Below are 14,630 nucleotides of genomic sequence, written 5' to 3' on the forward strand. Positions count from 1 at the left end.
AATGATTAATGTTTCTCTGCAAGAAGGGGTAGTGGCCCAATCTTTCAAGGTACTATTATTTCTAATCCAATTATCTACATATCATCTCTGTAGTAAAAGCAAGTGGGAAAATAGGTGGGGCATGTTACTTACCCCTTCCCATTGTGGAAGATTTTGAACTGAAACCCAAAGGCCTAGAAATTCATCAAGCCACAGCCTACAAGACAATGAAATCCCACCAACAGAATTTTAATATGTTAAAACAATTTGTTTCCAATATCTAATAATACATACTTAGTACATTAAGTAAAATAAATAATATGCGACCACCAGGAGAATTTAAGTAAGAAAATACTTTACTAAAAACCGCCAAGCTTTCATTGGGACCTCCCAACATCGTCAGGGCTAAAAAGCCAGTTTAACAAAGATGACTTAAATAGGTTTAGCTGACATTTGCACCTGGCTCTTAGACCGCGTCACGGCCCTAGCCGGTCAATTTGTGTTCCAGATGTTTCCTTTGTATTGCGTTCTTTTCTGTCGTTCTTTCGGACCTTTCTGCCTACTCCTTTATTGTCAATATTTGAGTTTGCTAACACTCTTATGTCCTCCTCCTTTGTGATGGTATTTACTTCCATTTCATCTTTTCCTCTCCTACGGGTCTCAGGGGCATTTAATTTTTTGGTGTTATCATTCGTTCCACTAGGGCTCCAGGTACTTTTCCCCACCCCCTTAGTACATTATAGATTTCAAAACCAATGTGTGTGGGTGTGACATATATCTTATTTCAATAACCCTATATTCTATGAAAGTGATTTTATTATGCATAATGAAGCAAAATGCTCAAAATTAGCCACACAGACTAGACTTCCTCCAACTGACAATAATTTAGTTGTATCATTCCAAACTCAAAATCTTTTGCTGTTTATTTCAACAGAAAAAAAATTACACTTGTATTTAAAACTTCTTTCACTACATAATGGAAGAAAACTCATCCAGTGCTACAAAGTGTGTTGATTCAAAAGTTCTTAATAACTGAAAAGCAGCTAACAATTTCCAAAAGTGGTTAGAACAGGGATTATTCAAACTTAAGTGTCCTTCTAAAGACAATGACTACAGGTTGAGGGGAAGGAAATAGTTATTCCCTTGTCTCTCACAGTTCTAACACTATCACAGATCACTGTGTTATGGTGTCCTCATGAGGAGCAATTGTATGGAGTACTTGAGTGATCTCAAGTCCTTTCCTTCTCTGGAGAGGAAACGCAAAGAGACGGTCTACTCGCCAGCTCTTCATTCTGCAACGGTTGTTTGCTGAGTCTTCTATAGAAGTCCTACAGCACAGGCTTCCAAGGGCATAATTTATATTGGGGGTGGGTAACCTGCAGTCCACAAGTCCATTTTTTGTGATTCCCTTAGACCATACCACCAAAATTTCATCAGTGAATTGCAGATAATCAGTGACTCAGTTTTCCTCGATTTTAATTTTGAAGCAAATGACACATGAGAACTGCAACATGCTAAAATTGTCTTAACTGTTTGAAAAGACAAAGGAAAACTTCAACCTCCATACACACAAACCTACATTAACTTCATATTAAGCATTCTGTGAATAGTCTGTAATTTTATTAATCTTTGCAATGATTAAAACACTTGAGGTTCCTTGACATTTCATTTTCATTTTTTTCCTAACTGAATTTTAGACTGGCATTTATGTTGAGTTACTAAAAAATAAATAAAAGTTTAAAATATGAACCTTATTGAATATTTGCCATGACTTTGCAATACCTACTTAAACTGAAGAAAGGCATTTCCTAAGCCTATAGTCTGGTCATCTTTGTAGGCAGGCATATAAACCTCTGAAGCTGATTTTAAATGATTTTAAATCGCAGGCAGATGGTTATAGATGAAGGTACTGTTGTGATCCCAGATCATGTAAATGTTAAAATTGCTAGTTTATTTTCACCAGTGCAACTGTTGAAAACCATTATTTCATAGATAGCTATGCAAGATCTATTCTACTGAGTTAGAATCACAAAAATAAATGATATAAACAAACACACAAACAAACTCTTGCCTTAGCTTCTCTGGCCAGCAAAGAATCTAAAACTACCAAATTGTATAATTTTATTCAGGGGGAATAAAATACAAGACAAACAGAACAGAATAGAATAGACTTTGGAGGTCTTCTAGTCCAACCCCCTGCTCAGGCAGGAAACCATTTCAGACAAATGGTTGTCCAATCTCTTCTTAAAAACTTCCAACGCTGGAGCATTCACAACTTCTGGAGGAAGTTATTCCACTGATTAATTGTTCTGTCAGGAAATTTCTTAGTTCTAGGTTGCTTCTCTCCTTGATTAGTTTCCATCCATTGCTTCTTGTCTTGCCCTCAGATGCTCTGGAGAATAGCTTGACTCCATCTTCTTTGTGGCAACCCCTGAGATATTGGAACACTGCTATCATGTCACCCCAGTCCTTCTCTTCATTAAACTAGACATACCCAATTCTAGCAACCATTCTTTATATGTTTTAGCCTCCAGTCCCCTAATCATCTTTGTTGCTCTTCTCTGTACTCTTTCTAGAGTCTCAATATCTTTTTTTACATCGTGACGATCAAAACTGGATGCAGTATTCCAAGTGTGGGCATACCAAGGCACTATAAAGTGGTATTAACACTTCACGTGATCTTGATTCTATTCCTCTGTTAATGCAGCCTAGACCTGTGTTGGCTTTTTGGCAGCTACAGCACACTGCTAGCTCATAATTAAGTGATTGCCCACTAGGACTCCGAGGTCCCTCTCACAGTTACTACTATTGAGCAAGGTACCCCCTATACTATACCTGTGCATTTGGTTTTTCTTGCCTAAATGTAGAACCTTACTTTTTTCACCATTGAATTTCATTTTGTTAGATAGCACCCAGTGTTCAAGTCTGTCCAGATCCTCCTGTATCCTAAGCCTTCTTCTGGAGTTTTGGCTATTCTTGTCAGGTTGGTGTCATCTGCAAATTTGATGAGTTCACCATCTATCCCCTCATTCAAATTATTGTTGAAGATGTTGAAGAGTATTGGGCCTGAAACAGAGCCTTGGGGTACCCTACTGCATACTTCCCTCCATGTTGATGTAGTTCTACTGAGGACTACACATTGAGTGTGGTTGGTCAGCCAGTTATGAATCCATCTGGTGGTGATGCTATCTAACCCACATTTTTCTATCTTATTTAGTAGTAGGTTGTGGTCTACTTCATCAAATGCCTTACAGAAGTCCAAGTAAATGATATCCACATCAAATGCCTTACAGAAGTCCAAGTAAATGATATCCACAGCATTTCTCTGGTCCACTAATTTTGTCACCTTGTCAAAGAATGCAATAAGATTTGTCTGGCATGATCTGTTTACCCATGTTGATTTTTGGTTGTGACTTTATTTTCCTCTAGGTGTTCGCTGATTCATTGCTTATCTTCTCCAGAATCTTCCCATGTATTGAAGTCAGGTGATAAGTCTGTAGTTTCCTGGATCTATTTTTTTCCAGTCCTGTGGTAGTTGCCCAGTGCTTCAGGATCTTTGAAAGATGAAGTTCAGTGGTTCTGAGAACATATCTGCCAGTTTCTTCAGAACCTTGGGGTGTAATCCATCTGATGATCTGAATAGTTATAAACTTCCATGCATTCAGCTGAAAAATGATACCATTTTTTGTTTAATTTAGAGGAAAGTTTCATTTGTTACTACAAAACTACCTCCAGACATTGATTTGACAAGTGAACAGCATCCTTGGATAAGATAAAGGCAGAATTGGTCAAATAGGTAGGAGTTTTGCTTGTGAGAGACCAGTCATAGCTTCGGAGAGCAGCCTTGCCTTAGAATAGACATGTCAAACACAAGGCCCGTAGGCCGGATCCAGCTTGCAATTGGCCAAAATTTGGCCTGCGAAGATGCTCGGTAGATGGCGAGGGACTGGCCCCTGCCCCTATAGCCTCAGCCCTGCCCGGTGGCTAAGGTGCACATACAGGAGGCGGTGAGCACGTGGGGGGCGATGGTGTCCGATTGCAGGGGCTACGTAGCCTGCTGTGTATACCAGGCCAGTCCTCCAGCAGCAGCACTGTGGCAGCACCAGCAGCATGCAGAGTCCAGGGAGGCACGTGTTGCAGACCACCGGACATGCCTACTCTGTCCTATCTCTTTTTGGTTGGAGAGCAGGTCACCACTGTTCATATCCTCATCCCCCTCACAGGTCATGCCCTTGGCCCTCAGGTGGAGAGCATTCCCCTCATGCACCTTGGTACCCACCACAGCCACGGCCGCCAGCCACTTGCACAGATCCATTAGGCTGCCTCCAAGAATTGCAGCCCGCCCAGCACAAAGGAGGTAAAGTGGTTAGCTAGGAAGCCCCAAGTAGAGGTGGTAGAGCATGCCCAGGGCCAGCAGGAAAAGCCCACCCCTAGTGGGGAAAGCCAGATCCCCCTTGGTGCCATGGCCGCCCAGTCCAAGCCAGGATTGCATGCCTCTCCCCATCTCTGCTGGGCCTGAACGGGCAGAGCACCGATGGGGATCAAGCTTTCCCTGCTCAGGATGGCCTTTTGCTTGCTAGGTGTGCTATACCACCTCTACTCGAACTTCATAGTTGGCTGCCTTGCCTCTTTTGTGCTGGGTGCGCCTGCAGCTCTGGGCAGCGATGGCAGCCTAATGGACCTGTACGAGCTACTAGCGATAGCGGCCCGAGGCAGGCCAAGGTGCATCAGGTGCACAAGAGGAACAGGCTCCATGCACAGGCCAAGGGCAAGATCTGTGAAGGGGCCAAGGAGATGACCAGCAGCAACCTGCTCTCCAATCACAAGCAAAAACAGATGGGATGTAGTCGGCGCATCCGACGGTGTGCATCAAGTGCCCATCCCCTCCCTCACCTGCTGCTGGAGGGCTCGTATTCGCAGCAGGCTGCGGAGCCCAGAGTGCGCCAGTCAAGGGGCCAGCAGCCTGTGACTGCTAACGGACACCATTGGCCCCCACTGGCCTTTTTGCAGGGGCCAATGGTGTCAGGCAGCAGCCGCCCTTGGCCCCTGCCTCACCTTGCCTTGTCCCATGGCAACGACACCCCCACCCTGCTACCTGTCTGGCCTCACCCTGCAGGACGCACTTCCTGCCCACCACCCCACCCGCCACGGACCCCCTGGATCTCCCCCAACCCTGCCTGGCCCCCACAGGCTTCCCCCCTCAAGCAATGTCGATTGGCCATGCCCACCCCACCCACGTCCACCCAGTCAGCCGTGATCACCGCAGTCACGCCCACCCAGTGGCCCACGCCCACCCAGCTCCCGAGGGCACCACAATGCTGATGTGGGCCTCAATGAAATTGAGTTTGACAACCCTGCCTCAGACATCCCTACATATAGCGTGCCCCTACATGTAAGATATGAATATTATTTTTGCCAAAACAAAAAGTTAAATGATTATCTTAAATGTTGTACCATTGACCTGGAATAAAGTCCTTGTCCTCATTTTAAATTTGTGATCTGTGGAATACTTATTATCCTTCTCCAGTAGCGCCACTATTCATATACTGAAAAGAAGGAAAATATCAGGGAAAGAGAAGGGAGAGATTTTTATAGATAGTAGGACCCCTTTAGTTATAATGACTCCTATAATGGCTCATCTATCTACTGGGGTCTGAGATATCAGATCAAGAATCTAAGGGTGCTAAATGCAAAATCAACCTTTAAGAAGAGGCACCATTCATGAGTCTTCTGTATGTTATAAGACTTCATAATATATGGAAGGAAAGACATATAAATACTATGACACATATACTGATAATATAGGTAAAACAGAGCTTATCTCCAAAGAAAAATATCTATGAAAAAAAATGCAAGTAGAAAAATTGTTGTGAAATGATATCCTTTCTTAGGATTAGCTATCTGCAAAATAAAACAACAATTTATAAAACAATCAGTGAACTATGAGATACAGTCTAGAGGAAAAAAATTCCTATGTATCAGCAATTAAGGGAATTGCTTAAATGACCTTGAAATGATAATTCCAAAGAAAAGCCGAACTATTAAGCACATTCAAGGATAGTCTGCATTCTGGAACAACATGGAGAAATATATGCAACTGTCCTAATTCATGGGACTAGCAAATATGAAGAATATTTTAAATGTTCTTAATGCAGTTAACTACACTACTTTAATCAACTCAATAGTTGCACTAAGAAACTATGAAGTAATCACAGATTAATTGAGATAAAGGGGGAAGTTATTATCTTTTTATGGAGATTTTTTAAAAAAAAACTTTCCATACTTTTTTATGTATGTATGTAAACTATGTACAGGTAGCCCTCATCTTACAATTCTAATTGAACTGGGATCAGAGATTCAGTCATACATCACTGAGATTGTAAGCCAAGGCAAAAATAAATAAATAAATGCAAACAGTAAAGATCCTACAAAGCTAAAAAGACATAATTTTCTTTCTTTTAAACAGATTGAAAGGAAACTCACCCAGGAACTGGTAGACTTTCAGTTCCAAAGGTACTTCAATCTTAAAGGGGCAATTTAAAAAAGTAAAGCTCTGAAGTGATTAAAAAGATGAGCTTTGTCAAACCTTGAGTACATGAAAGTGCATTTATGGCTGAGAGCATGATGGAACCCACAATTCACAGCTGAAGTAGTGGCTGCAAAACATCGATTTCTACAAGCTACTCATAAAAATCAGGTGTTCAAGCACCTTTGAGCAATATTTCTTCCAGAAACAATTTTGGAAGTCTGGATCTCACACCCAGCTGCCTTTTCAACCATGATACTCCCACAATTTGCAGAGCAGAGAAAAATGTGGGTGTTAGTTTGCCTTGCCTCATCAGACTCAGCCCAAACATTTCTTGGGTACTTGTCATATAGTCCAGTCCAGTCTCTGTAAGCAAACTTTACTAACAAAAATAATGTCATGGGGATTTTTGGAAATTCTCAGTATTTGGTGAAGAATATAGTGCCATAACTTTGGAACTTTTTTCCATTTATTTAGAAAACACATCAAAGTAAGCAAGCTACTGTTGATTTCACCATATTGTTTAGCTAAGATTATTTATTAGTAAACAAGGCATAATAATTTCTGTTCCAACTCTTTCTCAAGACATTCACAACTTGAGATTAACAGGGCATTGCAACATAATTTGTCTGTACTCAAGATTGCAGCCTAAATTTCCTCCAACTGCTTTTTCGAGTTACGTTAACCTAACCAGTACATCTACATGGCTATTTCTAACACCTGACCTATATCCTACTTTAAGAACAGGATTTTATTATAGTTGGTACAACAAATTAATAAAGTTTCATAATTTCTAGCACTAGAATTTTATCAAGAACTGAATTAAGCAACAACATTGATAGAATGATACTGCTATTCACTGAATAAATAATTTTAACTGAAAAACAAACCCACTAGACTACTGATCTAGAGAAACAATTTTTAGGCAAACTGGTAAAATCTTGTCCTTTAAAATTTAGCATTCAAAATGAAAGTATCAAGGTAGTACAATAGTAATCATTACATGTGATAGTAAAACTCAAGTTCACAAACATCAGGGACACTATACATCCTCTTCACGACCTGTTTTCCTTGTTACCTTCTGGGAGGAGGCTTCGTGGTATCCGTAGCAGAACATCCAGATTCAGCCATAGCTTCATTCCATACAGCAATAACCTTGTGAACTCTCAAGCTTCCTCCTTCCGTTATATATTCAAGATGGACAGTATTTAATATCTATTTGTTATGTACATGTAGGGGGTGGGTCTATACATATGTTGTACATAGTATGTTTAGGTGTGTGTCATGTATGTGTTTCACTTTGAGAGCAGGCAACTAAATTTCATTTTTGATGTGTGCCATTGTGCCCACAGTAAAAAAATGACAATAAAGGTTATCTTATCTTACCTTTAAATAAAATAGAAAATCATATCAAAATGCTGCAAACTAGTAAGATCAACTTACTTAAAACCTTTGTGATGGCACTCTGGAGGAAGAGTGGTAGGCAGAAAAAGTTCAAAATAAGTGATAGCTTTTTGCATGGTAACATCAAAAGGGCACATTAATGGCCGCCATTCATCTAACATCTCTGCTGTGGCACTTTCTGGGAAATAACTAACAACAACAAGAATTTTTGCATCAACATATATTACTTACTTATAAGTAATCCCTATCAATAAATCTGAGATACAATTCATTAAAAAACAATAATAAAACATAATATTCTAAAAAAGTACAAACTAAACATGTTTCTGAGATCAAAGTTCTACTAGCTATATATTCACAGCATTGAAATAAAATCACTGCAGTTGCCAGCTTTGTCTCATACAGAGCATTTATTTCATAATTAGACTTCTATATCTAAGAGAATCCTCTCCTAATAAGTTTTTAAGAAGAGACTGGACAACCATTTATCTGAAATGGTATAGGGTTTCCTGCCTGAGCAGAGGTTTGGTCTAGAAGACCTCCAAGGTCCCTTCCAACTCTATTATTATTATTATTATTATTATTATTATTATTATTATTATTATTATTGAGAATATTTGTAGCTCAGAGTTGAAATGAGTGGTCTTTGGTGCTCTCTGAACCTGGTTGTTTTCTTGCAGACATTTCACTGATAATGTTATCTAGCTTGGGTAATAAAACATCTTCAAGAAAACAACTAAGCTCAGAGAGAACCAAGGTCCCCCATTTCAATCCTGAGCTACAAATATTCTCTTTTATAGATCTATTACAATTAAATGAGTAAGAAATATGTCCCCTTCCTTGTTCTCTGAGCAGTTTTCTGAAATAGAATCTAAAGCATTGTATAGCTTGGAACTTTTAATTTCTTAATAGAAACTTTCTCATTGTCTTTTGCATAATCCTTTGAAATAACTTTGTGATCCATCTATAGTATTTCAGGGTAATTGACAGGAATCAGAATTTCTCCAGTTCAAATAAAAACACTGAAATAAATGAAATGCTATCTTCTATAAGACGATCTAACACAGGTATGATAATTATTTAAGATACGTGCATTGTAACTTCTGCCATTCTGCAAATTTGAAAACACTTTAAAATAATGCAAGAGATATCTTGAAATATAATCATGAAAACATAAGAGTCAAATAGTCACTTTACTTGATTACATAAAGTAGGGAGAATTTACAGTAATGGGAGATTTCCAAACAATTTTAGCTAAACCTTGTTAGCATTCTAAGCAACATATTTATTTGACAGTTTTCTACTCTACCACTGAAGGTACAATTTAATCAGAGGACTCCTGTTACCAACAACAAGGCCCTATGAACACATAGTTTTTTCAATTTCATAAAGAAGACAGCTTCATATGTACAAGGTAGTATCAAAGAGTTTAAAAAGTACATAAAAATGAAAATGGTTAAAGTACTTACAGTCGACAATTTTTCACAAGAGTCTTCAAAACACTTTCTACTGAGCTAAAAGAAAACCAAAAAAAGGAAAAAATGTAAATAAATTACATTATCCTACTTTATAAGAAGAATATAGTGATATAATTATGCAAAGCCTAAGAGGGTATTGATTCAGTTTCCCATTATCTATGTACATGCAGTTGTTAATTTTACTTAAAGATACAGACTTAGTTACAAGTATTACAGCTGATTTTTAACTTTGTTTCTATTTTCCCTAGAGTACTGCTTGGGCTACATAAGGGTTCATGCTTTTCCTTGTATCCCAAATACTCCACTCAGGGTGTTTCAGTTTTTAAAAACAAAAAGTCACATAATAGTAAATCAGGTTTAAAAATATAATTGAGTAAACTGCATTACACATGCAAACTTACTTGCCAATTATTTTCTCTGTTAATATGTTTTGAGATGCTACATGTTTTTAAAAGCCTATGTTATTATGTACAAAGGAACTATCCCTGGACAATTGTGTCTATTGACAAGAGCATTCAAGGGCGCTCAAGCAGTGGCTTATTTCCAAATGCTCTATAATACGGATTATCTAGTCTTGTTTCAAGCTGTTTCTTGGTGCATTTTTGGCACTGCAACCTCTCAAATAGTTCTCTGGACTAGTTACCTACACTGAGATAAATGCTTTACATCATTCTAGTCTCATCTGATGCATATGTTTCAAAAGGTATTGGGGAACTAATCTGTTTTTTTTCCCCACAAAATAATTTGGCTACAGAATTCGTCGCTGCTTTATTTATTTTCTATGAATTCTAACACCCTAGCAATTAGAAAAATAAGTCTAGAAATTTGGGATTATCAACATCCTTGTAGCAATCAGATTGTTCTTCCTAACTAGTTCAGACATGGCAGCTCAATTATACAGTATGGTGCTGCAATTTATATAAAAGAAATACATTTAAGTAGAGTCTGTTTCTGTCAAGAATATTAAAATGGCACATGCATTTCAGAGTGTCTCCCATCAGATCTTTTGAGGTGTCAGAAGCATATATCTTCAAATAAGAATGACTCTGCCATAGGAATTTATGCTTCTGGAAAATTATGGTTCTATTGTAAACCGTAAGTTTACCTCTGCATCTAAGGTTTTTAAGCAGGAAAGTGGCATATTTTAGATTATTTTTAAAAATCATATACATGCCATTTCTTTTTTATTTTAAAAATATTAGTCCTGAGTGATACATATGACTTACTAGAGTTAAGTAACAGTACAAAAATAAACAACATTCTCCTGGCACAATAATGATATTAATATTCAAATCTATACTGCACTGCATTCAGGAGAGTGAAACTTCTAGCAATATTAAATTCTATCCAATATACAAGCCATTTTCATTCAGAATAGCTTGTCTGAAAAAGAAACATAGTTTGGCTAAAACAGAAAGTCAGTAGTGGTTTTCTGCCTTCAAAATAATATCCTATAGCTTAGAAAGATTCTAGGAGTTAAATTACCTAAGAGGCAAAAATGCAGAAGCAAGAAGCTAAACAAAAGCTAACCGTATAGCCTTTGCTATCCAACCTCTTTTTTTAAAAAAAAAAAAACATAAATACCCACTAAATCAAAAGGCAGTTCTGTCTCTGAAGTCACAGAACATTGCTAAAACAAAGTTCTTATGTTTAAGCCTGTAGCACCAAATCATAAAATTAAAAAGTCAGAAATCAAGAGAGCAGCTTGATTGTTCCAGCTTTGCCAGATGCCTGCCAAGCCTATTTTTCCAGGAGAGAAGGAAATCCACTCCATTTAGCTTTTCTGCTATATTGGAACTTAATTCATTCTATATACTAGATAAAGAATATTTATTGAATCATATAAAGAAAAGATAGTGGGAATGGGGTAAGTTACTGACCTCTCAACTGTAATGGCAACAAAATATTATTCCTACTATTAAGGAAACTCAATGTAAAATACATAATTATTGTGAACTAATAAAACCTCATTTTTTCCCCATTCTTCTTCATAGTGAGTCAAAGATCAACCAGATGATGTTAAATAATATAGTTCTTCCAAAGATTAAGATCAAGTAGTTTTTCTGGCTGTACATTTATCTCTTCAGGAAACAGCAGAATTACATCACTAATTCTTGGACTAAACAGTATTTCTTCAAAAATGACACAATACAGGATCAGCAATCCCAAGGGCCTGTAGATAGTTGTCACTTAACGATCACAATTGGGACCAGCAACTCTTATCACTAAAGAACATGGTCACTGAGACATCATGTGACAAAACCTTACTTTTGCTGCTGTTAAGCGAAGCACTATGAATTGTAAGTGAGATATCACATGACTGCAGCTTGCTAATTCACTGCTGGATTCCCCATTGACTCTACTTATTGGAAGCCAGCTATGAAGTGATCTAACTGAGATCAATGACTGCAGACTCTGGAGATGGTCATAAATGCCCACTGTTGCAAAAGATCCAAATTTTGATCATGTTACTATGGTGATGCTGCAACTCTTTTAAGAACTAGTCGTAAAATTATTTTTCAACCCAGTGTAATTTTGAATGGTTGCTAAACAGAGCAGATGTTAAGCAAGAACAACCTGTATATGATAAATAAGCCGTGTTGCTTTCCTAAAGGAATTGTTAAGTCCCACTATTTTTTCCCAAGTTCACCAAAAACCTAGTCTATCAAGGGGCTGCGTTCAAGACTCAGCTACTTAATCTTCCAAGGAAAGATAGTGCGGGGGAAGGAAGTGTGAGTGGCTAAAACTGCAAGGCACTCCATAATATTACCTGTTGCCAAGCTTCCAAAAATGATTGACTGAAGCACCCAAATCATGCCCAATACCCCCTGCTGAATAGGGAAGAAGCCACTGATGCCTTGCCAATATTTTCCTGAATACCATTGAATTCTCAAATCCTAGACTTAGGTGATGTCATTGTATCATACAAATTTTAGAAGTAAGAAGATATGACTTGAGTTAGTGGCTGACAAGGTTAAGCAAGCTGAGTGAATACAGTGGGTGAGCACTTGTCTAAACTGTTATTTTTTTTTCACACCAAAGTATCTGTTATATAATGGCACTTAATTTCATTTTAAGACTGGAATCCTAGTAATAATAATAATAATAATAATATGTACATCCTATTGAAGTTAGTGTGTATTGTTATCACAAAGTGAACTGCAAGTATAATCTAACATTATTTTAAATTCAAATAAGTCTTATCCTACATTTTTAGTCATTCTACCAACCTGTATATTGAATTAAATTCATGCATTTCTAGAACATTCTACAAATTATGCCTAAAATCAAATATAATTTATTTTAGGCACCTTAACTATAACTTATTTGTTAACAGGCATTAGCAAGTAGCTATAATTTTCAGTCACTTCACACAAAATATATTTTATTGTAATTAAATTTAAATACAGTGCGACATTCCCATAAATTGTGGTGTAATGTTAACATTGGGTTTTTCAGTTTTATATGCAGGAAGTTACAGGTATGTGACAAATGTTACAACTGAACAGGCCATGCACAAAGAAACCACATAGGCCAGAGCTACATAAAAGCAAAATAATTATCCTTACCACCTATGTAAAACATTAAGGACAAATGTTTTAGGTGAAGACAAGCCTGGTCGACATGAACTGAACATAAAGAAAAAAAGGATTTTAAAACAAAATAATGAAAAAAGCAATTGTAGCATTTAAACCAAATAATATTAAAGCCACAAAAATTATTATTCATATTCCTTTTATTTTAATTCATTCTTCCAAATTCATCCAAAATGAAATATAAATTGTAAGCAATGTTGTCAGAACACCATGAAAGAAAAGGTCGCACTGCACCATTTAATTTCAAAACCAGCCTGCCTGAAAAATGGAAAGGTTGCTTTGGCATTTGTTGCTTTCCCTTTAGTCCCTTTTCAGTTTTTATCTGGGAATCTGTTCTTGAAAGGCAAACTAAACATCAAAAATATTGTTAAGTATTTCTTAATTCAGTTTGCCTGACTGAAGCCAAAATCATTAACTTAGAACATATAACTTGGAAGTAAGTACATGTTATGCCAAATAAGTTAAAAATTCAATTATTAGTGTCACTGTTTAAAAGACTGCAAGCAGCTGCAAAGCTAGAAATGTATTTGTTCCAAGCACTGTCCCTTAGCATCAAATAGCTAAATATTCTAGGAGTAAAATTACTATACTGTATAGGATAAGCTCCTGCCATTTGAAGTTGAGAAAAGAATTTTCCTCATAGAGGTAGATAGAAGCAACGTTACATGTTAGATCAGATAAAACCAACTCAGTAACATCTTTAATGGCATCAGCTATCTAAGGCTTAAAAGTAAAGGACTTTTCTAGCCTTACAATCCATAACGCTGTTACCTAAAAATGCAATAGATTAAAACCTGGTCATCACATATGCACAGCGCATCTAAGATATGTCTCTACTAAAACATTAGTTTCCAAAAGTGGATAGACTATAGTTTTGTGCAGGCACTCGATCTACTTATATAAGGGCTAAAAGCAGGGAAAGAATATGGCCAAATTCATCCCCATATCTCAAAGTTCTATGACCTATCTACAATGAAAAAAAAGCACAAAGGATTTTTTTTAATTTGCTGGGATAGTATTTACATATCCATTTTTCCTAATACATTAAATTCCAATAAACCTACAAAGTGTTTGCATAGGGCTTATGTACTTTTCTTTTAGTGAATAGTCAGTTTTCATTTCACATCTTATAAAAACTGAAATATATTTCCCCCCAAATAGGGCTATCATATCTGGACTATAAAAATCCACAAAGAACTTTAAGGTTTTGATGCCATTAATGACTCCTTGGATTTTTGTAAGTCAAATCCGAGAGCATTAAATGTTTTTTTAATAACGTATTCCTTTAATGAAATATAATCATGTTGCTTATTTGTTAACCACAAAAAATAAAAGAAAAACAGAAGAAAAGTGAACATCTGCTGTAAAAGAAAAATGCAATTATTTAAAATATATTTTAGATTCAGATCAGTGAAACAAAATACATAAATTACAAGTAACAAAATTCAATTAAGAATAATGTGAGGATATTGTGAAAATAAAACAAAACCTTTAAAAACTTACTTTGGAAACCAATTTAATCCAAGATGTTCTGTCTTAGAATACAATATACGTTCCAGCATTTCATAAAGTGGTCTCCAGGGCAATTCTAAATCATCTCTTGACAAAAGTTCTTTTTTTCTAAGTTAAAAAACACAGATACAAACA

The 14,630-nt window shown here is 36.9% G+C and overlaps 1 protein-coding gene across 2 annotated transcripts in view; it reads right to left on the minus strand.

The window, feature by feature from the left end:
* PSME4 (proteasome activator subunit 4) overlaps positions 1 to 14,630 on the minus strand; it is a 103,397-nt gene that overhangs the window by 74,391 nt on the left and 14,376 nt on the right. The window contains exons 3-7 of one of the 2 annotated variants that reach the window (XM_039344331.1): positions 14,487 to 14,603; positions 12,957 to 13,016; positions 9,379 to 9,423; positions 7,949 to 8,098; positions 133 to 196 (exon numbers count right to left, since the gene is read on the minus strand). In XM_039344331.1, the coding sequence (XP_039200265.1) occupies positions 133 to 196; positions 7,949 to 8,098; positions 9,379 to 9,423; positions 12,957 to 13,016; positions 14,487 to 14,603 (436 nt within the window). The remainder of the gene's footprint in view (positions 1 to 132; positions 197 to 7,948; positions 8,099 to 9,378; positions 9,424 to 12,956; positions 13,017 to 14,486; positions 14,604 to 14,630) is intronic. The other variant, XM_039344332.1, reaches the window with a different exon arrangement.

Source organism: Crotalus tigris, unplaced genomic scaffold (assembly GCF_016545835.1).
Source record: "Crotalus tigris isolate CLP2741 ecotype Arizona unplaced genomic scaffold, ASM1654583v1 scf7180000017903.3850313, whole genome shotgun sequence".
NCBI classification, from domain to species: Eukaryota; Metazoa; Chordata; class Lepidosauria; order Squamata; family Viperidae; genus Crotalus; species Crotalus tigris.